The sequence below is a fragment of the Pinus tabuliformis genome, chromosome 8 (genome assembly GCF_031772625.1).
Source record: "Pinus tabuliformis cultivar Carrire ecotype Pingquan chromosome 8, CPIR1, whole genome shotgun sequence".
Taxonomy (NCBI): domain Eukaryota; kingdom Viridiplantae; phylum Streptophyta; class Pinopsida; order Pinales; family Pinaceae; genus Pinus; species Pinus tabuliformis.
Window position 1 is genome coordinate 1,195,194,603 of NC_142294.1, and position 25,424 is coordinate 1,195,220,026.

Here is a 25,424-nt window from a genome sequence, read left to right on the forward strand (position 1 = left end):
AAGAGTTTGGGCAGGGTCCAAAGAAGACTGCATCGGACAGGTATTTCTTCTTGGATCATCACCTTTGCTATAGGGGTCCACAATATTCAATGGTAGATGGATCAACGTTCAAGATGGCACAGTCAGATCTTGAGAGACAATTGCAGTCAGATGCTTAGAGGGGCAAAGCAGTTGCAGCATGAACAGTTACTCAGTGGACAGTGCAAAGGCTAGTAGCAGTCAGAGACTCAAGCATTGTTTTACAACCAGGCCGAGTCAACTCGGAAACGGCCGGGTCAAACCGAGCCATTAAAAAAATTTACGACCAGGCCAGCTAACAGGCTAGGTTGACCGAGTCAACTATGACTCGGCCTAGTCATCCAATGACCAGGCCGAGTCATAGTTGACTCGGTCAACCAGGCCGAGTCCGTATTGACCAGGCCGAGTCAATGAAAACCGGCTGGGCAGCGTAAATCATGATTTTTTTTCACTTTTTTTTGGATTTGTGGTAAAGTTAAAATCAGTTTATGGATTCCAAAGGGTTTAGGTAAATTGTTAAGTGCTTTTGGGGTCCATTTCCCCCTCCCAAACCCTATTTAAGACAGCCAAATGCTCTCATTCACTCACAGCAGTCTTATGCATTTGAGTGAGAGTCTTCTTTGAGAATTAGTGAGCAGTTCTTGAGCTTGTTTTGGAGCAGCAGTGAGGAGTCTTGGAGGAGCATTGTAGCTGGAGTGAGGAGCTTCTTGGGCAGCCATTTGGAGCAGCATTGAGGAGCTGATTTTTGGAGCAAGCTTGAGGAGGCAGTTTGTGCCTGGAGGTATTTTTTTCCACCCTTACAAATCTGTTTTTGCTTAGTAAATTTTAGGTGCATATCAAGAAAGCTTAGAGAGTGTTTTTTGTCAAATAAATGAACATTGAATCAATTTTTTTTTTTTTTTTCATTTTCAGATTGTTTTCCTAGTCAAAAAATGGCACCTAGAGCAAAAGATCCTGCTTGGGCATATGTTGAAATGGTTGATAGTCAAATGCAATGCAAATTTTGCCATAAGAAAATTAAGGCAGGTCCTGGGGGATTCATAGGCTGAAACAACACTTGGCAGGGATTAAAGGCCAAATTACCGCATGTCCCTCTGATCAAATTGGGGAGATTAGAAAGAATTTGGTGGAAAGCTTTGAAAAATTTAAAGAAGATAAGGCTAGGCAAAAAGAGATACAGGATGAAATTGGGAGGAAGAGGGAGATACAAAGAATAATGGCTACCAACCCCCACTATGATTTTGAGGGTTCTTCCTCTATCCCTCAAACTGAGGCATCCAACCCTTTCCGTTATGTTCCTCCCTCTTTTGGTTCAGTTCAAGATAAGGGAAAGGGTAGAATGAAGGGTGATGTGACTATCAAAAGTTATTTCACTCCCTCCTCTCCATCAGATGCACATGGTCCTGAAGTTAGTAAAGGTCAAATTCAGCCCACTTTAGATGACCATTGGAAGAAAGAATTGAGGGAGACTGCTTGTGACTACATAGCTAGATGGTGGTATGATGCTGATATCCCCTTTAATGCTGCTCGTTCACCATATTATGAGCCTATGTTTGATGCCATAAATGGTGCTGGAAAAGGCTTCAAAGGCCCTACTATGCAAGAGCTAGGGGGGTTCGTTTGCAGAAAGAAATTCAATCCATTAATGAGTATTTGCAAGAGTTCAGAGACTCATGGGCAAGAACAGGGTGTACCATCATGTCAGATGGATGGACTGATCAAAGAAACCGTACCATCATAAACTTTCTTGTCTTCTGCCCACAGGGAACCATGTTTTTAAAATCAGTTGATGCATCTGATAAGGTAAAAGATGGCCACTTGTTGTTTCAGCTATTGGATGAGGTTATTGAGGATGTGGGGGTGGCTAATGTTGTTCAAATCATCACTGACAATGCCTCTAACTATGTTCTTGTTCGTACACTGTTAGAGGAAAAACACAAGACCATCTTTTGGACCCCATGCGCTGCACATTGCATAGACCTCATGCTTGAGGATATTGGAAAATTAGATTGGGTCAGAAACACTGTAGATAATGCCAAAAGAATAACAAAATTTATCTACAATCATACACTGGTTTTGAGTCTCATGAGGAAACACACTGGAGGCAAGGATATTATTAGGCCTGCCATCACTAGATTTGCTACACATTTTTTGACATTGCAATCTATGCTTTCCCAACATAGAAACTTGCAAAAGATGGTTTCCAGTGATGAATGGAATCAAACCAATTGGTCTAACAAACTAGAAGGCAGAGAATTGAAAAGGAAAGTCCATGATGAAACTTTTTGGAGAAAGGCAGCAGAGATTGTGAAGCTTGCTGAGCCACTGGTTAAGGTGTTGCGGTTGGTGGATGGGGAAAGGTTGGCTATGGGCTTCATTTATGAGGCTATGGATCAAGCAAAGGAGCAAATAAAGACAACATACAAGGATAGAGTGGCAAAGTATGGGCCCATTTGGGCAATCATTGATGAAAGATGGAACAATCAACTCCATCGCCCTATACATGCAGCTGGGTATTTTTTGAACCCACGGTATCATTATAGAGCTAAGGAGTCAGGAGCTTTGAGCGGGGAGGTCAGAGATGGACTGGTTGATTGCATTGAACACATGATCCCATCGGAGTCTGATCAGCTGCAGATACATCAACAGGTCACATCCTTCAGCAATGCAACAGGTACCTTTGGAAAGAACCTAGCAAAGATTGCAAGAGAAGCAGATGAGCCAGGTAAACAAAAATTTCAATTTTCAATTTCTTAATGGTTTTACAGTTTTACTTTTTTTATTAAAGACTAAAGTTTGTTAAATCATTTATAATTTGAAAGTTAGATATAATTTGTAATTTTGTTGAGCTTCAGCCTTCATCTAACTCATAATTCATTACACTCCTATGTTTTTTGCAGCACAATGGTGGGAGGCCTTTGGTGGCCAGTGCCCTCAATTGCAAAAGTTTGCAATTCGTATTTTGAGTCAAACTTGCAGTGCATCTGGGTGTGAGCGCAATTGGTCTGTCTTTGAGAGGATTCACACAAAGAAGAGAAACCGTTTGGAGCAAAAACGATTGAATGATCTAGTTTTTGTCCAATACAACCTTCCGCTCAGACGGAACCAATTGCTGAACAAAAGACCTGATTCAGATCCCATTGTGTTGGAAGACATTGATCCAACATCAGATTGGGTAGTGGAGAGTCGTGCACCAGAGTTTGATCCTGATGAGGATCTTGATGAACTTGAACTGGAACATCCACTTCAGCCTGTTCAGTTGAATGCAGATCCCGATCCACCAGCCTCAGTCTCACAGCCAGCAAGGACTCCGAGGAGTAGGACTCCAGTTGTAGGTGCTTCCTCTGCTCAGCCACGACAGAAGCGCAGCCGCATATCTACTCTATCTCAGCTTGCATCTGCTAGTGGTACTGGCACCACTTCTACAGTTGCAATTGGAGACGATGATGATGAGGAGGCATGGGGCCCCTTGTCTGACTCTGATGATGATGATGAGTCTGATCCAGAGATTGGTCGAGATGATCTTGGCTCCTCTGGCAGTAGCCAGTAGTACTAGTATTGGAGTCTGGTCAGCATCACAATTTACTTTTGTTGTAGAGGCCATTTCTAGCCTCCTTGGTTATTTGTATTTTGTTTTGAGTCTTTCACTTTGATCATGTATGACAGTTGACTATGTAGCCATTGGGTACCATTTTGATATAATGGATTGGTTCATGAGCCTACTTTGATCATATGTTGTCTTCCATCTATATTATAATGCTATGTGTTTGGAAACATGAATGAAAATCTTTTAAATTATGTTTAAAATATTTAAAATTATGTTTTTTTATAAAAAAAAAAAAAAATATTTAATGTATTTTTTACAACGACCGAGTCATTGAAATCGACTAGGCCGAGTCATTACCGAGTCGGAGTCGGAGTCGGAGTCGATCCTCGGCCGAGTCGGAGTCCGAGTCGGAGTCGTAAAACACTGGACTCAAGAGACAGTTGCAAAGCCATCAGAGGGACACAGTTGATTGAGGAGTTTTTGGTTCTAAGTTGTAGTAGTTGTAGCAACAACAACAGCATGAGATCAATTGCAGCACATAGCAAAGTTGGCAGCATACAAGGTGTATAGTGCAGCATCAACAGGCGCAAATATAGTATGGTTCAGCTACAGAGTTGGCAGATGAATCAGAGTTGGGCAATAGTTGGTGGGCATTGGCAGATTGTCACATTTGTCAGACATCAGCAACATGTATAGGAGGGATGTTATGAGACAGTAGAACACCTTCCTCGCTAAGAGGGAGTGTTATTTGTGTAGCAACGGACAAGTGTTCTAGTCTCTACTTTAGTCAGAGAGGCTAAGGAACACAGGAGCTCCAGAATCCAGAAAACGTTTCGAGAGAAAACACATAGAGACAGCTCAATTAAGTTAATTAATCAATAATTAAATATTTCCTAAGTCTAACTTAGGAAAAGTGATTACTTAACATGAATAAATTGAGAAAGGTTAGATTTCTCTAGAAACTCACATGGATCAACTTAAAGATGATCTTAGTCGTTGATGGGGATCTAATCATGGTTGTTGGCAAGCCAACGAGAGATTATAAGAGGAGGGTGACGGGGTTGGAGCAAAACACACTAGTGGTCAAGGCAAATCGAATTTCTCAAAAGGCAAAGTTTAGCTAGAGAAGAATTTGAGCAAGTGATCGAGTGGCAGTGACTAAGGGAGCAGCGCAGTGACTAAGGGAACAGCAGAGTCATTTCCAGCAGAGTTTCTCAACAGAAGAGCAGCAGGAGTTGGGAGGCCGAATTAGTTCTGCAAAGAGGTCAAGCAGCCAGTGCAAATATCCAGAAACCCCAGTTCGAAGTTTTAGAAAGTGACTGTTTCAGTTGCAAGAGGTCGAGAGATCACCCGGAAGTCAAAGCGAGTCACTTCCAGGGCCAAAGGGAGGCAAGATGACTCATCCAGATCCAGCTAGCAAACAGTGTGAATTATTTGGGCCAAGCAATGCACATTTCTGGCCATTGCGACTTGTCGGGAGGAAATGCGAACAGGACCAGAGGGGCCGAGTTTGGTTGCAAAAGGGAGGAATTTCCTCCAAATAATTTTGGCACTATATTTGTTGGAGAATAGCTAGTTTGGCATCCAAATTTGTACTCAAAAATTTCACTAATGCATATTAATAATAAAACCCTCATCTGTTGCATTGGTATTCCCGCATTGGGTTTTTTCAGGGACATTTGTCCAAAAATAACTATGTCAAATTTATTGTGTTTGTGCTCTATATTTCTCATTTCCAGGATTTTATTTTCCGCAACATTTTATTTGTGAAGAATTGCAGTGTGATTTATTTGTTTGTAGTAGAAAATAAACTGCATAATTAATCAGTTAGAAGAATAAATTTCGAGTTGTTGCAATTTAAGGAATTTTCACACGGATATGGCCACTTGCAGATGTTGATGGTAGATGATGATGCTAGTAATAATGGAATCCCTTTTCTTTAAAGAAATTTGTTCAATTTGAGGACATCTATGACAGGGATTATGAACACCTCCCTAGTTAAGAATGAGTGTTGAATTTGTAACTATGGTTGGTCTTCATATTGTACTTGCGGTCACTTGATGTAATGACATTTATCATTGTAAAGCATATTTATAAATGCTTGAGTCAAAGGAAAATTTATTTTTAGTCAAAGTCCCATTGTGATTTTTAAAAGATGTAAATTTGAATTTTTAAAATGAAATTTTTGGCTCCAAAAGTGACAAGTCGGCTTCCCTCCAAGTCAAATTGGCCATGGCCAAGAGACGCGTCCATTGATCCTAGACAGACTACTATATAAAGGCAGCTCGAGCTCCTTATTTGGGCAATTCACATTCCTCTCAAGACAATTTCTGGACAAGTGAGTGAAGAACAAGGACGACAAAGAAGGACGAGGAAGAAGGCTGAATTTTCTCTCTCCTATCTCTCTCTAGCGATTCCCAAGTGTGAAGGGATCTCTCTTTGTGTGATTCTCAGTTTCTAGGGCAACTGTTGCAGGGGGCCGAAATTTTCTAGGTTATTGGGGCAACCGCTACAGGGCTGAAATTCTGGGTAACTGGCTATTTCAGGCAATGTTTTAAAAACCAGAACTGGTGACCGGACCGGTCCACCTAATGAACCGGGTTTTGAACCGAGATTGGTCAGGTCGAAACAAACCGGTTTAAAAAAATACATTAAATAATTAATTTTTAATGAAAAAAAATATTTTTAAGATTTAAAACCATGATTCCAAACCAATAGAAAAAAATATGCAAGGTTTTCTCATCTATATACCATGTAAAGGTGAATATATCATAATGGCATCAAGTGCAATACATATTTGTAATCAATGAAGCTCTAAATGGCCACTAGAGTCCGAAAACAATGCTCTAAGGCTTAAGCTATGGGGTCACTGAACTACTACATGTCTACATATCAGTGATCAACAACATGATCACTCATCATGATCAAACTCATCACCACTACTAGACAAGATATCATCAACATGAACTACATAAATAATATGCCTACAAGTTTGAGGACTCTAAAAACTCCTGTACAACTTTAGTAGTAGTAGCAAAAATAGACATCAAAACTACAAATCACTGAACAACATGGTCACTCATGAAACTCATCATTGATTCAACGCTACTAGAAATACATAAACATCATCAACAAGAGATACATGAACATCATCTAGCTCAAAATCTTTAGACTTGGATTGCTCAACCTTATAACATGATAGAAATTGAAAAGGTTTAACATGTCTAACCAATGATTTTGATTTGAGCTAAGGGTTCATCTCCTCAACCTTATATTATGGTAGAAAAAGATTAGCATGCCTAACCAGTTGTTTTTCTTTGAGTGAAAGGTGCATTCTTGTTAAGGCCATGGTAGAGGAGTTCAACAATCAATACCACCAACATCAAAAAAGTTCAACAATCAATGCCACCACGATCAAAGTTGTTAAAGGGCTTCATGCTCTTGATCAAATGCCAATCTCATACCCTCACGCATGATAGAATCAAATGGAAACATTGCAAACCCCCAAACCATGAAATCCTAAAAACCATTAAGTCCATTGAAATTTGAGTGAAATCCAATATTCTAGTTTCTCCATATGAAATCCAATGAGGTCGAAACCACTCTCAAACAACCTGAGTCATTTCATGGTAATGCTAAAAATTTAAGTAAAAGGATGAAAATGAAAATTAAAGGAAACGTCATTTTTACTTTAAGAATTTAACATTACCATTTATTTCCAACATTGTTAGGGTTGAGATGTATCAGGAAAATGAGAGGGTAGGCATGTTTTTCTTGGAGGGACTATTTTTGGAGTAAAACAACCCCAAATTTCCCTCAAACAGCGTCAAAACTCACAAAACTGCATTTTGTAGGGGTTATAGTTGCCCTGGCAATAAACTGGCCGGTTTAGGACAAAACCGGCCGGTTCCGTCCTAAACTGGCCGGTTAGGACCAGTTGGGGCAAAAAAAAGGCAAAATGAGGAGGTAAACCGGGTTTTTAAGCTGGTTTGACCCGGTGGGCTTGCTAACCAGTAGGTTTGACCGGTTACCTTTCAGACTGGCTGGTTTTTAAAACACTGATTTCAGGAGGGCCGAAATTCCGGGTAACTGGGTATGTATTTCAAGAGGGCCGAAATCTGAAAATGTAGTATCAAGAGTGAAGTGCAGGATCAGATTTGGATGACTTGACTTGGAGGAGAATACCAGGTTTGATCATAGTTCTACGTGTGTCTCTCATTGAACAAGAAGAATTTCTCTATTGAAATGGTTTCTGGTTTTTTCCCCGTAGTGTGTTTTCATAGGGTAAATCTTGTCTCTCTTTTATGCATTGTGATCTCTACTGTTTTACTGTTATTTATTGTTGAATTTATGAGTATAATTACTGAATAATATATATTGGAACAAGTTAAAAGAAGATCTACATCAAAATTAATTATCAGAATTTCAGAAATATTGTGCCAACCCTAATTGCACTCGAAAATCTACAATGTCCTAGTGGAACACAATTCCTCTCTATCAACCACATATTTTTAAACCATACTTTAGGTAATCTCCTCAGACCATATTAAGTCTAGGTGATCCATCTCATCATCCCTGATCCCACAATCCACTCAAAGTAATAAAGTACATTATCATATAATAAAAGTTATGTCAGCTACATGTCAAAGGTACTGAAAGACAGAATAGACTACAAAACAGAACTTAACATAGTGACCATTCTGAAGCGAACAATCACTCTATCCACTGCAGAATGATTTCCTCTAGGCTCTATCCACTGCATGAACTCTATTTATTTGCATTGAGTCCTTGTTTCATTATTTCCTGTGTTTTGAGCTTTTATTCCCATTCACTTAGTGTGCAGGTCGGAATTAAATATTATTTATGTTAAAGTTGGAAGAGCATAGTTTGGTTATGAAAAATTTCTCCTTTCTTTTTTATCTGTATTTTTGCCCTCTGTTTTATCAGGGTTTCGTTTCAGTTTCCTCTAAGGGTTCATGGATTCCCATTGGGTCCGTGTAAGTGTTTTTCCAGGTTCAAATGGGTGTGAAATTTAGCAAAGTTAACCCATGGAATTCATCCAGGTGTGTTGCTGCCTAGCTGGGTTCAATGAGGGATAGACCATAGCCAAATTGAGTACTTAAGTTCAACCACCCTTCCTAAATGGTTTCCAACTCCAGTCATATTAAGAAAAATGAGAAAGTAACACATCAAATCCTGACAAAGACATAAGTTTACTGGACAACAGTTTCACAGTTTTGAAGGTACGGAAGCTCAGTACAAATAATTTCGACAAGAAAGAAAATGGTTCAAGTTGATACTAAGGGTTAACTCTCAAGCAAAAGACAAACTCTCAGATAGTATGTTAAATAAAGCCACAATTATCAGAAAGGAGTTTAGTGATACCGGTAGCTCAACATGTTCTTTCCAAAATGCAATGATAGAATCTCTGCCTTCTCTGATCCAGTCATCAAGATCAGTACTGCCCATCAACCTGCTATGCCGTAACAGCCATGTTGAACAAAGTGCAAGACCAACTGCAGTTCCCGTATATCGTAGCCACAACCTTTCTGCCCTCCTCGGCCTCCTACACTTTGAAACCTGAACCAAGACACAAGAGACAAAATAAGAGCTTTTTCTATATTTCCTTTTTGTTCTTATTAGTACTCACAGTGAGAAGGCATTGTAATTTGTCAATAATACTGATATACCAGTCAATTGTAGATATGATAGTGTACCAGTCAAAATGTTCACCATGGGAAGATAATGCACTCACATTTTAGGGACAACTTTTTTGACAGAAATACACAAATACTTCATTTTCTTTCTGAAAGAATCCCCAATAAACAATGTTCATGAAATGAGGCATTCCTTGAAATTTCCTCTGAAGTGAAAATCCTCTGTTTTCCATTTGTAAGTAGATAGATCTGTTTTGTAGATATCAAACTTCACCCACTGTAAGATAACACTCAAGTAGATAGGTAACAAGTACCAAAACAAAAAAAAATCCATCTATGTTGCAATTTTAAACTTCCTCTCTGCCACATGATAAAATCCAGTCTAGAATATCGAAAGAGGAGAAACACGGGTGACTGCTAAGATGAAAAGGATAGAATGATAAAGCATCAGTTAGATGAGTGTCAATAGATAAGGCTTAAGAAATACTTGAGCAAAAGCTTACCACCCAAGAAAAAAAGATACAATCTTGAAGAAAAGGCAGTGCATTTTTTAAATATGGTAACTGTTACCCACCATTTTGCCTGAGACTTTGGGGTCCTGAGACCAGGTTAGTGCTGGTGTTATGAAGTTTTGATGGTATGTGATGGATCCGGTGGAAGAAGCAATGTCATCAAAGTCTCGAAGAAGTTTCTAATGCCAATATATCCTGGCAGCTTCTTCATGGCAAAACAAGGAACACTGACAGTAGGGTGCTCCTTTCAGAGGCTGCTGATGTCTTGTTGAATGCTTTGATCCTATAACTAATACTGTTACTGGTCAAGACTTAATCCCTCAATGGTTTACAGCAAAATCCTGAAGGCTCAGAAATTAAGAAGGATGTATTGTGCAATTTTGACAGCATTTTTGGTTGTAATGTTATGAACTTTAGATGGCAAGTCAAGGATAGGGCTATTTTTAGTCATCAATTAGAAGCTGCTTGGATCCTAAAATTAATATTAAAATAAATAAACTGGTATTGCCTGCTGCGGAAGAAACTGAGTCCATCTGAATAAGCAAATTCGGCCTCACAAAACTGTCATAATACATTGAAGCTGTTAATACATTAGGAGCCACACAGTGCATTGGACAAGTGTGAAGGTGTGCTGAGGTCTGAAGCTGGGATACCCTATGAAATCTGTCCAAGAAGCGCCCCATCTTCACACTGCTTGCGGTCAATAGAAAGAAGCACTCAATTTACAGACTTTCAATACAGAGGAGCACCCCATATTGTTAATACAGAAGACTTGTTTTGTGTGTGAGAGAGAGAATTGACCTTTGAAGTCCTTTGGAGGCTGGATGCTACACTTTGGAGCCCTTTTTTTACATCATTTATGGAAGTGTCCTGCTCTTTGAGGGCTTTGGGCTATGAATCATTGTGCAAGTGACATTGAGAAGCCCAATATTTTGTGTTTTTGATTAATTAATAATAGCAGAGGGTGTTTTGCCCTATGAGGGGGAACAGCCCCACTCTCCCAATCCTGAAGTGCGCTCACAAAGGGAGTGTTTAGGAAGTGCCCTTGGGAGTGTGGTTCCTAAATGCTGCCTTCTGGGAGCATTTTTTGGGAGCATTCTCCCTTTAAAAGCAATTTTCTCCATGACCATGTAGGGAATACCTAGGAAGAGTCACTCTCAAAGCACTCCCTAAATGCTTCCAGGAGACCAAAAAATGTTCCCTCAGTGCTCCCTAAGCACTCCCATGCAATGAGGTGAAAATGGCAAAAAAGAAATTGCGTTTCGGAATTGTTATTGCAAAATCTAGCACCCTAGGTAAACTCTCACCAAGCACTCTAAATTAACAGCAACAATGGGATTAGTCACCATTGTCACCTCAACCATTATTTCCCTGCCATTCTATGCTCACATACAATGCCCACAAGAGAGGCTTCCCCAACAAAACCTAGAGATTAGTTAAAACAAGTTCTCCTAGGCTGAATATGTTGAAGAATGTAACTAGTGTCAGTCTTCATAATTGTATTTGTCAAAAGAAAGAAAAAAAGAAATTTTTATTGTAAAATAAAATTGACTTATTAAAGCATGGGTTTCATGCTTGGGTCATTGGTCAATAGGTCAAAGCACCCATTGTGTGCTCTAGGATTTTTGTACTAAGTCAAAGTCAAAATCATTATGTAAAAGACCCTTCTTGGGCTCATTATGACAAAGAAAGAAAATATTTTTATGTCAAAAATTAGGTCTTGTTTCTCCTCCATCAAGTCGGCCTAGCCTCATATCAAGTTGGCCTCCTCAACAGTCTAGTCAGCCTCATAAAGGGACACCTCCACCTTGCAAGAAGACTATATATAAAGTAGCATTCGACCTTGTGAAAAATAAGACTAACAACCATCTATTCGATCTAATATTTCTCTTGAGAAAGGAAGTTCGTAGACGCAGAAAGGAAGAGCTACTTATGAAAGAGAATGAAAGAAGAAGTATGCCAAAGACTATCCAAGTAGTCGATCCAGGACTATACTTGTTCCAATATATATGTTCTTTGTGTCTTCCCAGGTAGCTGATCCAGGACTATACTTGTCCAATTGGACCTCAACTTGATCTACCAGGCGATTCCTGAGTTTTCGAACCCTACATTCTAGTATAAGTAATGGTTTGACTGAAATGGTTCCCTCGTTCGATACTTGTAGTTCCTTTCATTGAAGGTTATGAGATTTGTCAGCTATGCAATGTCTTAGTACAAATACACGAAAAACATTATGAATTTTATGCAAGTGGGGTAGCAATGCAAGACAATAAGTGGTAGGTCCAGTTTTTTCCAAAACTTTAAATGGCCCAATAAACCGAGGCGACAACTTTATTCTTTTTCCAATGTAGATAGTGCTTTTGTTTGGCCTGATGCGGATAAAAACCTGATCCCCTATTTCATAATTCTTATATGTCCTCTGAGCATCAGCATAGCTTTTTTGTCTATCTTGTGCTTCCTTTAACCGTTGCTTAATTTGTTTTACCTGCTCTTCCATCTCTTGAATTAATTTTGGTCTGACTATCACAATGTCATCTAACCTGTCCCAACTTAGCGGTGTTTTGCAAGGTCTTCCATATAATGCTTCAAATAGAGGCATTTCGATTGAACTATCGTAATTGTTCTTCTATGCAAATTCAACCAAGGGCAAGTACTTTTCCTAGTGTGTTTGTTGGTCCATAACATACATTCTCTGCATATCTTCTATTACTTGGTTCACTCTTTTTATCTGTCCATCAGTCTCCGGGTGATATATTGTACTTAAATAGAGGCATTTCGATTGAACTATCGTAATTGTTCTTCTATGCAAATTCAACCAAGGGCAAGTACTTTTCCTAGTCTGTTTGTTGGTCCATAACATATCTCTGCATACCTTCTATTACTTGGTTCACTCTTTTTATCTATCCATCAATCTCAGGGTGATATGTTGTACTTAAATTTAGTTGAGTTCCTAAGGCTGACTGCATACCAGTCCAAAAGCTTGAAGTGAATTGTGTGTCCCTATCTGATATGAACTTTTTAGGAACTCCATGAAATCTGATGATTTCATTTATAAGTACCCGAGCTACGTCAACAATTCATAAATATCTTTTATGGGAATAAAGTGACCACTTTTCGTTAGTTTATCCACCACGACCAGAATGGCATTGTGCCTTTTTGGAGTAAGAGGTATCCCTACGATAAAATCCATAGAAATTACTTCCCATTTGGTCGTAGGAATGTCGTGAGGTTGCAAGAGACCTATTGGGTAACGATGGTTAGCCTTCAGTTGCTGACATTCAGGACATTTTGCAACGAATTGTACAATATCGTGCTTCATGCATGCCCAAAAGAAGAGTTTCCTTGCGTCAACATTCATTTTCTTTACACCAAGATGTGCACAATACAGTGCTCTGTGGGCTTCTTTAAGGATAGTGTTTCGAATATCCCCACTATCAAGGATATACATACTTCCATGGAATCGTAACAGTCCATCATCCTCTAGTTCATATCCCTCAAACTTAGGTTCTTTTGGATGTTTACTATCAAACCTAGATCTTACTTTTAAATACCAACTATCTTCCAAGAGATGTTCTAGCACTCGCTCCCTCAAGTCTACCTTGATGTGTATATGGGAAAAGAGCCTTGGTCTTCTACTTAGAGCATTTGCCACTACATTCTCTTTCCCTTTAATATAAGAAATTGCAAAGTCATACTCGCTTAAGAATTGACTCCATCGTCTTTGCCTAGTATTCAAGTCCCTTTGGGTAAACAAATATTGCAAACTTTGGTGGTTGCTTTTGAGCACAAAGCTTCTCCCTACAAGGTAATGTCTCCATATCTTCAACGTTAATGGCCAAATCTAAATCATGCATGTAGAGTTCTTCATGAGGCTTTACCTTCCTTGAGGCATATGATATTACTCCTTTGTCTTGCATTAATACTACACCTAATCCTTGCTTGGATGCATCAATACATACAATAAAGTCTTTGTCCATGTCAGGTACTCACAAGATTGGTGCATTTGTCAACAATCTTTTAAGCTCAGTGAATGCAATGTGATAATCCTCAGTCCACTCATACCTAACTCCTTCGCACCGGAGGGTTGTGATAGGCTTTGGAATTTTTGAGAACCATTCTACAAATCTTCGATAGTATCTGGCTAAATCCATAAAACTATGCACTTCATGTGCATTTTTTGGTATCGGCCAATCCATGATTGCTTTTACCTTCTCAGGATCTACTAAAATCCCTTCACCAGATATTGTTGAGAAATGTAACTAGTATTGGTCTTCATAATTGTACTTGAGTCATGATGTAATGTATTTGTCAAAAGAAAGAAAAATATTGTAAAAAAAAATATTTAAGCATGGATTTCATGCTTTGTTTATTTTATTTCTAGCTCAAAAGCACCCATTGAGTGCTCTAGGGTTTGTGTCTTGAGTCAAAGTCAAATTCATGGTATACTAGACCCTTCTTGGGCTTCTTATGTCAAAAAAGAATTATTTTTAGGCATGTAAACCCTCCTCCATCAAGTCGGCCTGCTCTTCATCAAGTCAGCCTCATTATGGAATCTACAATGACTATATAGAAACAATGTAACTCGACCATCCAAGCAAATGATTCAATCTGAAACAATAAAAGAACTTGATCTGAAGTTTCTAATGTGAAAGCAAAGTATAAGGAGCCTATGTCGTTGGAAAGGCAAGAAGATTCATATCAAGGAAAGAAGTAACAATTGTCAAGCAAAATTCTATCTGTTCTTATGTCACGCATGTGAAGTTAGGGCTATTGCAGGAACAAGCTACTACACGCTGAGAATCTTTGAAGTAGAAGGAAGGACGAGACCTCAATTATGAAGACATTGACTTTAATTTTCGTTGATGTTGACTAAAGATTGAAGAGGCTGATTTGATGGATGGAGGAGATCCTTTTGTTGAGTCAGAGGTCCAAGTTGTCTCATTTGATTTTATTCTAAAGAAGAGAAGAAGAATTTTGGGTTTTCCCATAGGAGAGGGGTTTTGCCCTGGCTGAGTGCCCACATCTTGTGTTCTCTTTTGGGTTTGTGATCTTCATTGTTTGGCATTTGTATTGATGAGAAGAACATAATAATTGAAAGAAGAACTAATAACAAACTTCACAAGAAAATATCAAAGAAAGAGAAATCAAAATAATAAAAACCCTAATTATGTTGCCCAAAAAAAATTTATCAACATGGAATCAGAGCTAAGGTGAGTGAAATAAGGCAGCTAGTAGATCACTTATGTGCTAAGAGAAAGAGGTTTCAAAACTTCCTTTGAAGGTCGAGCCACTTAGAAGGAGAACAAAACTTGTGGGCATGATTATACCTCTACAATTAGGCTACAGACCTGGGTGATTGAGGTCGTTGATCAGAACTTGAAAACCTTAATTGTAAGAGGAGCCAAGCAACAATTTTGGAAATCCAAATAGCTAGCTAGAGATCATTAAAAGAAAAAGTTAAGTGTTGTGTATGAAGTTAAAGGTCAAAATTTACCTCAAGTTACAAAGGTTCTGTGTATTATTCCAGAAGTAATTGAATCACCAGATGCGAATATTCCTTGTGGACTAGAAGAAGCCCCATTTTCAAGCAAAGTGACTACTTATCAAAAGAACCAAGATCAATCTGTTTAGAAGCATTGAAGGACTAATATGAAAGCTACAGTCATTATAATATTTAATAAAAGTCGAGACCCTGTGGAATAGGACGAGAATTTGTGCAACCATATATAAGTTTCAAGCCTCAATAGTGACATGAAGACTGACCTCCAAGGATCACAGTGTTTGATATGTTTCGAGAAAACTAATTCAAAGGGATATAATCTCAATCTTTTGAAGTTTATCAATTTATGGAACGTTGAAAAGAATCAAGGTCTACATTCCTTATGAAATAAGTATCTAGCCCTATTGAAGAAAGTAAAAGAAGATTCTATCTTTGAGTAAAGCGTATCTCAAAAGGACACAGTCAATATCAGTGTGAGGAGAAGTCTATTCAAACACATGTAGCAACTCATTCTTACTACAGTCAGGAGAAAGCATCTAGCATTTTGGTTCAGCCTGAAGCTCAAGTAAGTAATGATATTATTCTTTATGATTTAGTTATCTAACAATATGTTCTCATTTTGCAAGGAAGGCAACAAGTTCAATGAAACATCAACCTTTCAATCATGGTAGACAAAGGTATGTATAACATGTTCATTTGTTAAGAGTATAGCATGAAATGTTTTAGGGTTGGTTGTTTGTATGGTTCTAGGATTGACAACTTCTCATTTTAAAGTTGAATTGTAAACCCTAGATAATTCATATGAAAACCTCATTCACTTAGAAATCCTATCTCATAATGTTTAGGGTTTGTAAAGTATATGGCAAGCCTTTGCAAGAATGGAATTGAATAATGTCTAGGTTTTGTATTCAAAACCCTACGAATTCATCTTCTAAAGATTAATGGAAACCCTAGATCATAGTCTTGTACTAGGTGGTACTTGTCAAGAAAGTGTTGCAGGTATATTCTAGAAAGCATTATGGCAAGATTCAAAGGGTCCCCTTCAATAAGGTAACCCTACAAGGTTTGTAAAAGGAGCAACTCAAGGTATGTTTAAGGCCACCAAATCTATAGCTAATCTTCTTCAATAAAAGGTACGATCATTTTGAAATTTGCTTTGTATTACTAACTCTCTGATGTCTAAGGTTTTGAATCATCAAGATTCTTATTTGCTAGGGCGATTAATCTCTAGATTTAATCAACCCTTGTCACACTCTTTATCTTTTGTTCACTTTGGTAAAACCCTAACCTTTAGGGTTTTCTATAAAAGCCCTAGCCTTTTAATGCTTAGGTTATGTTGATGAAAGCCTAGTCCACTTAGGGTTTGTTGATAAAGTTTAAAACACATGATGAAACCCTGCTCTTGATGTCTAGGGTTTTGTTAATGTTATGATGAAACCCTAGATTTTTAGGGTTCGATGAAATAGAGTTTATGACAAAACCCTTGTAGCTAATGTAAAAGCCTAGGAATGAATCCCTAGGTGTATATGCTTTTGTTTGATTGAAACCCTAACTTGGTCAAAGTGTTGTACATCTAACATTAAAGTTTTGATTGATATAAGTTTTCTATGGCATGATAATGAAACCCTAGATGTAAAATGCCTTCGGTATGATTAAATCTAGTTTCTAATATCTAAAGTTTAGTTTTGGTAAAGGAACCTAAGGTTTGTGACAAAACCCTAACATAGATTGTTGTGAAAGTCTAGGGCATGAAAAGTGTAACCCTTATTGATTGTAAATCTAACTAAGTTTAGGTTTTGATATACAGCTTGAGTGGGCCTAATGGTTAAGAGCATGTGTTTCCTCCTAAGAGATCACAAGTTCAAAACCAGAGGGGGCTAGAATATGTATGCCTTCGTAGACTTAGCAGTCAAATCGTTGCGCGAAGTTGGGTCCCTCGTCCCACAAACAAGGGGATCTCATACACCAATTTGGTGTTTGGCTTGGTCGTGACCTTAAAATTGGATAATAATAATTATTCTCCCATTGTATCGACATGCTAACACTATATTGGTAAGGTTGACTTCATCATTTATATTTATGCTTGGTTGAACTTGTTGTTGAAGATTTGCAGGTACATAGTCTTCAACATGTTGAAGATACCTACCTCATACTTAATGATGACTTGAAGATTTTGAGCATTGTGAAAAGAGGGAGTTGTAAAAATCTTGGTAACTTTGAATTATACATTGTTGATGATCTTGTTGCTAAGTGAGGATAGAAGAAATGACGTTCTGTTAGGTTGAAGTTCTTCAATGATGTGATGATGCAAAAGAAAGAACCTGTGTGGCCTAAGTTGATGATTTTTGTCCCCTAGTAGAGTAGAAGCTTGGATAAATAAAGTGTACATCTCCCTAGTTGAGAGGGAGCTTGGTTGAAGAAAAGTAAAACTCCTCCATAGTTGAAATCATGATGTGAAGGCCATAAGGATGTTTGATCGGAGATTAGTTAAAGCACTACAGATGGTCATTCGTGAATTGTATTCATGATTAATAAAGTTGGGATTGATGAAATTGTGAAAAAAGAATTGGATGTTTTGAAAAGTGTTGAGGTTGAGTTTGGTGTTGTTGGAGAAATCGAAGCAGGAAGCTACCATTGAGATGTGTTTGGATATTGTGATGACCTACGCAGCATCAGAATAGTTGAATACCTTGAAGATTATGCTAGTATACAAGAACATGAACATTGGAAGTTTGGATACTGATTGGGGTCATGAAGCTATAGTATGTGCCAACAGATGAACAAGTAGCTAATGTGTTCACGAAATCTCTTACCAACAAGAAGTTAGTTTTAGGAGCATGCTTAGATTGGTGGATGTACGAATATCTTCCTAAAAAGTTGACGTATTGATGAATGTCTCTGATTTGGTTAAGAGGGAGAGATGAAGTACCATAAAATTGTCTGTACGTTGGTACTTGGGATGACATCGTGGCCTGGTTAGTATTGAGATCTCAGTTGATGTCTAGATCCCAGAGGGAGAGTATCAGTTGGAGCTCCAATTTCGTGTTGATACCTGGATCCCTGCATCGGTTGGTGTCAAGGCATGGAGGTCTAGATGGTATCCTGTTGAATGGATGCCAAGGTTGTAGCCTGACGGTACCTATAGGGGTGAATGCCTAGATGACACCTTAGTCCCTATTAGAAGGATACCTTGGCAGTGAGGGTATCTCTTGCATTGTGTATGTTGTTGTATTCTTCTTAGAACATTTCAAATTGAGATCAACCTTGTATTGGTTGAACAATTATGAATACCTTCCTAATTAAGAGGGAGTGTCGAGAAATGTAACTAGTATAGGTCTTAATCATTGTACTTGAGTCATGATGTAATGTATTTGTCAAAAGAAAGAAAAAAATATTGTAAAAGAAAATTTATTTAAGCATGGATTTCACAATTTGTTTAATTTATTTCTAGGTTAAAAGCACCCATTGAGTGCTCTAGGGTTTGTGTCTTGAGTCAAAGTCAAATTCATGGTATACTAGATCCTTCTTGGGCTTCTTACATCAAGAAACAATTATTTTTAGTCATGTAAACCCTCCTCCGTCAAGTTAGCCCTAAGTACATCAACTCTGCCTGCTCTTCATCAAGGCGGCTTCATTATGGAAGCTACAACAACTATATAGAAGCAGTCCAACTCAACCAACCAACCAAGTGATTCGACCTGAAACAATAGAAGAACTTGATCTGAAGTTTCTAATGCAAAAGTCCAGTATAAGGAGCCTATGTTGTTTGAAGGTCAAGAAGATTCATAGCAAGGAAAGAAGTAACAATTGTCAAGCAAAATTCTATCTATTCTTATGTCACACATGTGAAGTTAGAGCTATTGCAAGAACAAGCTACTACAGGCCGAGAATCTTTGAAGTACAAGGAAGGATGACACCTCAATTATGAAGGCATTGACTTCAATATTTGTTGATGTTGACTAAGGATTGAAGAGGTTGATTTGATGGATGGAGGAGATCCTTTTGTTCAGTCAAAGCTCCAAGTTGACTCATTTGATTTGATTCTACAGAAGAGAAGAAAAATTCTTTTGTGTTTGTGATCTTCATTGTTTGGCGTTTGTCTTGAAGAGAAGAACATAATAATTGAAAGAAGAACTAATAAGAAACTTCACAAGAAAATGTCAAATAAAGAGAAATCAAAATAGTAAAAACCCTAATTATGTTGCCCTTGTTAGTTTTTGTACCATCGGCTGGTGTTCTAGTCTTGAGACTTTTTTGAGAGGCTAAAACACATGAGTTCTCCATGTTAGTTTCTATAGCATCGCATGTGTTCTACCCACGAAATTTGGTGGAGAGGCTAGAATACATGAGATCTCAAAAACCTAGAAATCATTTCTGGAAATTCCACCTAGAGATGGCTTAGTTAGATTATTAACCAATTTTTAAATATTTCGTAAGTCTAAACTTAGAGAATATGGTTAATTAATCATAATTAATTAAGTCAAAGTGCAAATCATCTAGAAACTCATACGGATCGACTCCAAGATGATCCTAGCCATTGATTAACATTTAATCTTGGTCATTGTTGCTCCAACAGTAGATTATAACAGGAAGTCAATGGGCACTAGGAGAAAACACACCAGAACACCAACAGTTCAATTTCCTTGGCATATCGATTTCCAAAGTAGCACCAGTCAGATGTCGGAGAGCCAGAAATCGAAGCAGTGAGTGAGGGGTAGGGGGAATGAGGCTGGAGGAAGATTTTCAAATCCAATGAGTGCATTTGCAGAGAGGTAGAAGAGCCACAGTGCGGTTGATGCAAGGGCAACGTAGTAGCTTCTAAAGGCAATTCGATTTACAGATTCTAGAAGTCAATTCAGAGTTCCAGTGGAAGAAGAATTTCACAGAGGCCGGGAGGAACGTTTCCAGAGTCAGTGACAAGCAAAAGAGGAAGCTAAGTGTGAGATCCAAGTTGTACGATTTTGTGTCTGCGCAAAGCCTACGTAAAGGGTAACACAGGGAAAGACGTAGAGAGTTTCAAAGGCCAGTCTTCAGTGTCAAATTTGCCTGTGGGGTTAGGAAAATTCCTCACTAGAATTTTGCCAATATTTTTCTCTATAGGATTGCCAGATTCGACATTCAAATCATGGTACTCAGATTTTCTCACTGCTACATAATAATAAAACCCTCAGTTGTTGCACTGGTTTTCCCACATTGGGTTTTTCCGAGGACAATTGTCCAAAAAAAAACGATGTCATTTTTATGTGTGTTTGCTAGTATTTTCTCAAATTCCAACGCTATTTATTTTCCACAGAATTTTATTTGTGAAGGTTGCAGTGTGTTTAATTCGATGTTGTCGTAGCAATAGACTGAATAATTAATTTATCAACCACAAGAATTAATACCAGTTGCTGGATTAGGATTTCAGTAATGAAATTTTCACATGGTATCAAAGCGTGAGTGATCAACCAGGAATCTCAGAAGCGAATGAGAGAATTACATTACTCAGAGGGAGCAGCAAACCAAAATTCCTAGATGTTGCACAATGCATTGACAGTCAAGCAGAATTACTGGGGCAAAAATTCGATTTTCAGTTGCAGGTTTGCAAAAAAGTCAAATCGCCTGAGATTGTGATTCCAGCACTCAGAGAGAGCAACTACAGCTCAAATTTTCGTTGAGCAGATTCCTTGGTTAGGCGCGGATGGTTTTGTAGCAGTTTACATTTGCAGAATTAACGTTGGGTAGAAGAGAAAAGCACACACAGCAGAGGGAAAATTTCTCTCAAGAAACTTTGAGTTTCAGAAGTTCAATTTTCCATTGCAGATTGGCAGTAGCAACTAGAAGATTTGCGCATTCTAGAAGGGAGTGTGAGTAGAAGAGCAACAACCAAGTAGAGGGAAAGAAGGAGATTTTTGAGGTTTATTTTCTTCAGCTTTAAGTTTCCAGATTCTTCAGCTCTGCAGGGATGACCATACGAGATTGTTACAGGAGGCCATGCGAGTTAGCCAGAATGCAAATCTGGGCAATAGTTCAACTTCCAGTTGCCAGAAACAAGTGTCGGAGGATGTGTGAGTTGTCTAGTGCGAGTTGTGAAGAAAGGAAGGGTCCCAGCTAGGGACTAGGCTCGATAGGAGATAGTGGGCCACCAGATCCAGGTGGAGGAGTATGAGACTCCAGTGTGTCAAATGGGCAAGGTCTAACGCAGTTGTAGAAAGGAGATTAGTTAGATCGGTTCCAGTTGTTGCAGCAGGATCATCACCTTTGCTACCGTGAAAATTTATAACATGAAATTCTACTACAATAACTTATTTATTTCTCCTACTTATTTTCCACAATAAGTTATTTACAAAACCCTTCTGTAAACATCAAAGTAAATTCTACTGTTGTTGTCACATAATAGCATAGAGAAAAGAACAGTGAAATACAAGCACTAGAATCAATCACATCAACACAATTGTTTTTGGACAATAGTCCCCAGAAAAACCCAATGCGGGAAAAACAGTGCAGTAGATGAGGGTTTATTTATTATTCTTTAGCTACAATCTCTTTACAAGGAATGATTTGCAGAACATAGAGAAACCTTTTTGAAAACACCTCAGATAATTTTCCTCCACCCTTTGGAGAAATTATGAACCCCAAGAGACCCTCCAGCCTTCATTGCGTCACCTCTTCATCATCTTTGCGTGAGGATTGTGTCCCTTGCTGCGTTGCCTCTCTGAGTTGTCCCTCTTATGCACTACGTCCCCTCCTAAGTCACCGACTGATGTTGATACCCTCCTCTTCCTTCACCCCGTAACTCTCCCTCTGAAATCGAACTCTTATTTTTTGAGAATCAATTTCCCTCGAGTTACTGAGTATTTGCCCAGTGCATCTCCAAATGACTCTCAAGCCTTTATTTATATTTTTCCTGTTGAGATATCAACAGTCATGATCTAATCTCTAATCAATGGGTAAGATTAAATCAGACTTGATCCTTGTCTCTTAGAAGCTTCTCACCCATATTTTCATTAATACACATTAATAATTTAATTTTCCTAAGTTTAGACTTAGGAACCCCATTAAAAATATTATTTATTTTAATAACATACAATCCAGGTGGAATTTCACCAAACGATTTCTGGGTCTTGGAGATCTCATGTGTTGTAGCCCCCTGACAAAATTTCGAAGCTAGAGCACATCCGATGCTACCCAAAAATCAACACTCTCTCTTAGCGAGGAATGTGCTCTAACAATACTTCCCAACAGAAGTATCACACTAATCTACGGCATCGGTCCTTTGTGTTGTTGATGCTTGGCATGTTTTCCTTCATCCACTGCACTGCTGCAACCTGTACTGTTGCCCATGACACTGCCATTGCCACTGCTGCATCTATACTACAGCTCCCTCGTAAGAATTGCACTATCTATTTCTGCTGCTGAAACAGAGTCTCAATCATCCCCATCTTCTCCCTGAAATAAACAAAATTTGTTCTTCCTAGAGCCTTGGTGAGAATGTCTGCCACTTGTTCTCCTGTCGGAGTGTACTATAACTGTACTACACCTCATTGGACATAGTCTCTGATAAAGTGACACCTGATGTCAATGTGCTTCGACCGATCATGAAAAATTGGATTCTTAAAGAGCTTGATGCAACTCTGATTATCACACAAAATGTTGGTCGCTTCCATCCTTCTCCTGAATAGATTCACAAGCAACTTTCTAAGCCATATGGCTTCACACAATGTTGTGCTAGCTGCCATATATTCAGCTTCAGCTGAGCTCAGAGCTACGGACTTTTGTTTCCTACTACACCAAGAGGTCATTCCTAATCCAATGTTGAAACAGTACCCAACGGTACTTATTCGATCTACTGAACTTCCAGCACAATCTGCGTCAGGGAACCCACTCAGCCTGATATCATCGCTTCAGGTGTACATTAATCCATGCTCGATTGTTCCTCGTATATATCTGAGAACATGCTTGGTTGCTGCCCAGTGTGCCCTCTTCAGTTCCACCATGAACTGACTGAGGGTGTTGACAGCGTAACAAATGTCTGGCCTGGTATTGACCAGATACATCAGGGACCCTATGAGTTGCCTGTACAAGGTGGGATCTACTTCGTTATCTTTAGACGCGTCAATCTTCTTCCACATGGTAATCATTGGAGTAGCCATGGATCTACAATCCTGCATTCTGAACCTTTTTAAAAAAATTGTAGCGTATCTCCCTTGTCCAAGGAAAATTCCACCCTTCTATAGACAAACTTCCAACCCCAGAAAATAATGCATCTGTCCCAAATCCTTCATGTCAAATTCTGTAGCCAGGTTTTTCTTGCAATCTTTGATGAGCCTAGATGAACCTGCGAGAAAAAGGTCATCCACATATAACACCAAAATTAGAGGCTCATTCTCTACAATCAGATAGTAGAGGTTGGAATCTGCGTCACTCTTGATGAATCCCATCTTCTGCAAGTTACCATCAATTCGACCATACCATGTTCTAGGCGCTTGTTTAAGCCCATACAAGGCTTTATTCAACCTACATACATGAGTTTTCTTCTAATGCGTCTCAAAACCCTCTGGTTGTTCATTGTATACTTATTTTCTATCACCCCGTTCAAGAACACAGTCTTGACATCCATCTAGTGAATCTCCCACCCCATCTATGCTACAAGGGATATCACGGATCTAATAGATTATAGAAGTATAACTAGCTACTAGGGCGAAGGTTTCTTTGTAGTCTATCCCTTCCTTCTGAGCATACCCCTTAGCCATGAACCTGGCTTTGTATTTTTCCACATTGCCATCTGTAGCATATTTGACCTTATAGATCAATCTCGAACCTACAAATGATATGTCCTGAAGCCTAGGTACCACTTCCCAGACATCATTGACCTTTATGGAATTGTATTCCTCCACCATAGCATCTACCCATACTTAATGTTGAACGGCCTCCTGAAAACTAGAGGATTCTCCAACCTGAGCCACCAAAGCTTGGTATCTATCTAGTTGTCTAAACTCTCTTTTCTCGTTCATATGAGCTCTAATGAAATCCTCTGCATCCCGTAGTATCTGTTGAAGTTCACAGCTCGTTCTTCCACTGGTAGTGGGTGGATCTATTTGCTCTTCCTCCTGAGATTCCACCCGCTGTGATGCCTCTGGATTCTTGTCCTTTGGAGAAATACTGGTGTTGGTTTCTGCTAGTCGAAGTGGCTGGACCAATGGATCATCCTTTCACTACTCTTCAGAAGGCATTTCTCGGGATTTCCTAAAAGATTTGTCCTCCATGAACTTTACATATCGTCGTACTATGATCTTTCTATTGCCTGGAAGGTAGATTTTATATGCCTTAGCATTCTCGCTATATCCCACAAGATATCATTTTTCTGCAGTTTGATCCAACTTCTTCCTCTTTTCTTTGGGTATATGGCAGTATGCCAAGCTCCCAAATATTCTGAAATGACTCACTTTAGGCTTCTTGCCGGTGAAGACACTCTTCGGAGTAATCTTACCTAATGCCCTGTGAGGAGTCTTGTTTTGAACATATACTGTTGTGTTGCATGCTTCTGCCCATAAAAATTTGGGCATATCCTGATCATACAACATTGCCCTCGCTGCTTCAACAATAGTTCTATTCTTCCTCTCTGCTACTCCATTCTGCTCCAGATTATATGGAGTTGTCCATTCTCTTTTGATGCCTTCCCTTGCACAAAACTCAGTGAAGTCTTTATCAATATATTCTCCACCATTGTCTGAGCACAACACTTTTATCCTTTTCCCTATCAAATTCTCAACCAGAGCTTTAAACTCTTTGAATCGATCGAAAACCTCATCCTTGGTTTTTAGAAGGTAGATCCAAGTCTTCCTGGAAAGGTCATCAATGAGTGTGACGAAGTATTCGACACCACTAAGAGCCTTTGTGGACATGGGTCCGCAGATATCTGAGTGTATTAATCCCAAAACACTTTGCCCTATTGTTACTTCTAGAATTAAGACGATGTATGTAGAGGTTGCGTACTGGGCAAGTACGCAAATGACGCTTCCTCTGAGAATACTTAGAGCCCCATGGTGTAAGTGCCCCATCCTTCTGTGCCATAGTTCATTCAAATCTTTCTCACCACTGCTACTTATCAATGTCATTGAGATTCTAGTTGTAACTTATACAGTCTGTTACTTCTGACTCCAATTTGGGCCTTCTTCTTCCAACTCGGATGTTTGACATACTCTTTCTTC

The 25,424-nt window shown here is 38.9% G+C and overlaps 1 protein-coding gene across 5 annotated transcripts in view; it reads right to left on the bottom strand.

The window, feature by feature from the left end:
- DGS1 (dgd1 suppressor 1) overlaps nucleotides 1-25,424 on the bottom strand; it is a 330,562-nt gene that overhangs the window by 215,258 nt on the left and 89,880 nt on the right. For all 5 annotated transcript variants that reach the window (XM_089373467.1, XM_089373466.1, XM_089373470.1 and 2 more), the window contains exon 6: nucleotides 8,951-9,145. In XM_089373467.1, coding sequence (XP_089229593.1) covers nucleotides 8,951-9,145 — 195 coding nt within the window. The remainder of the gene's footprint in view (nucleotides 1-8,950; nucleotides 9,146-25,424) is intronic.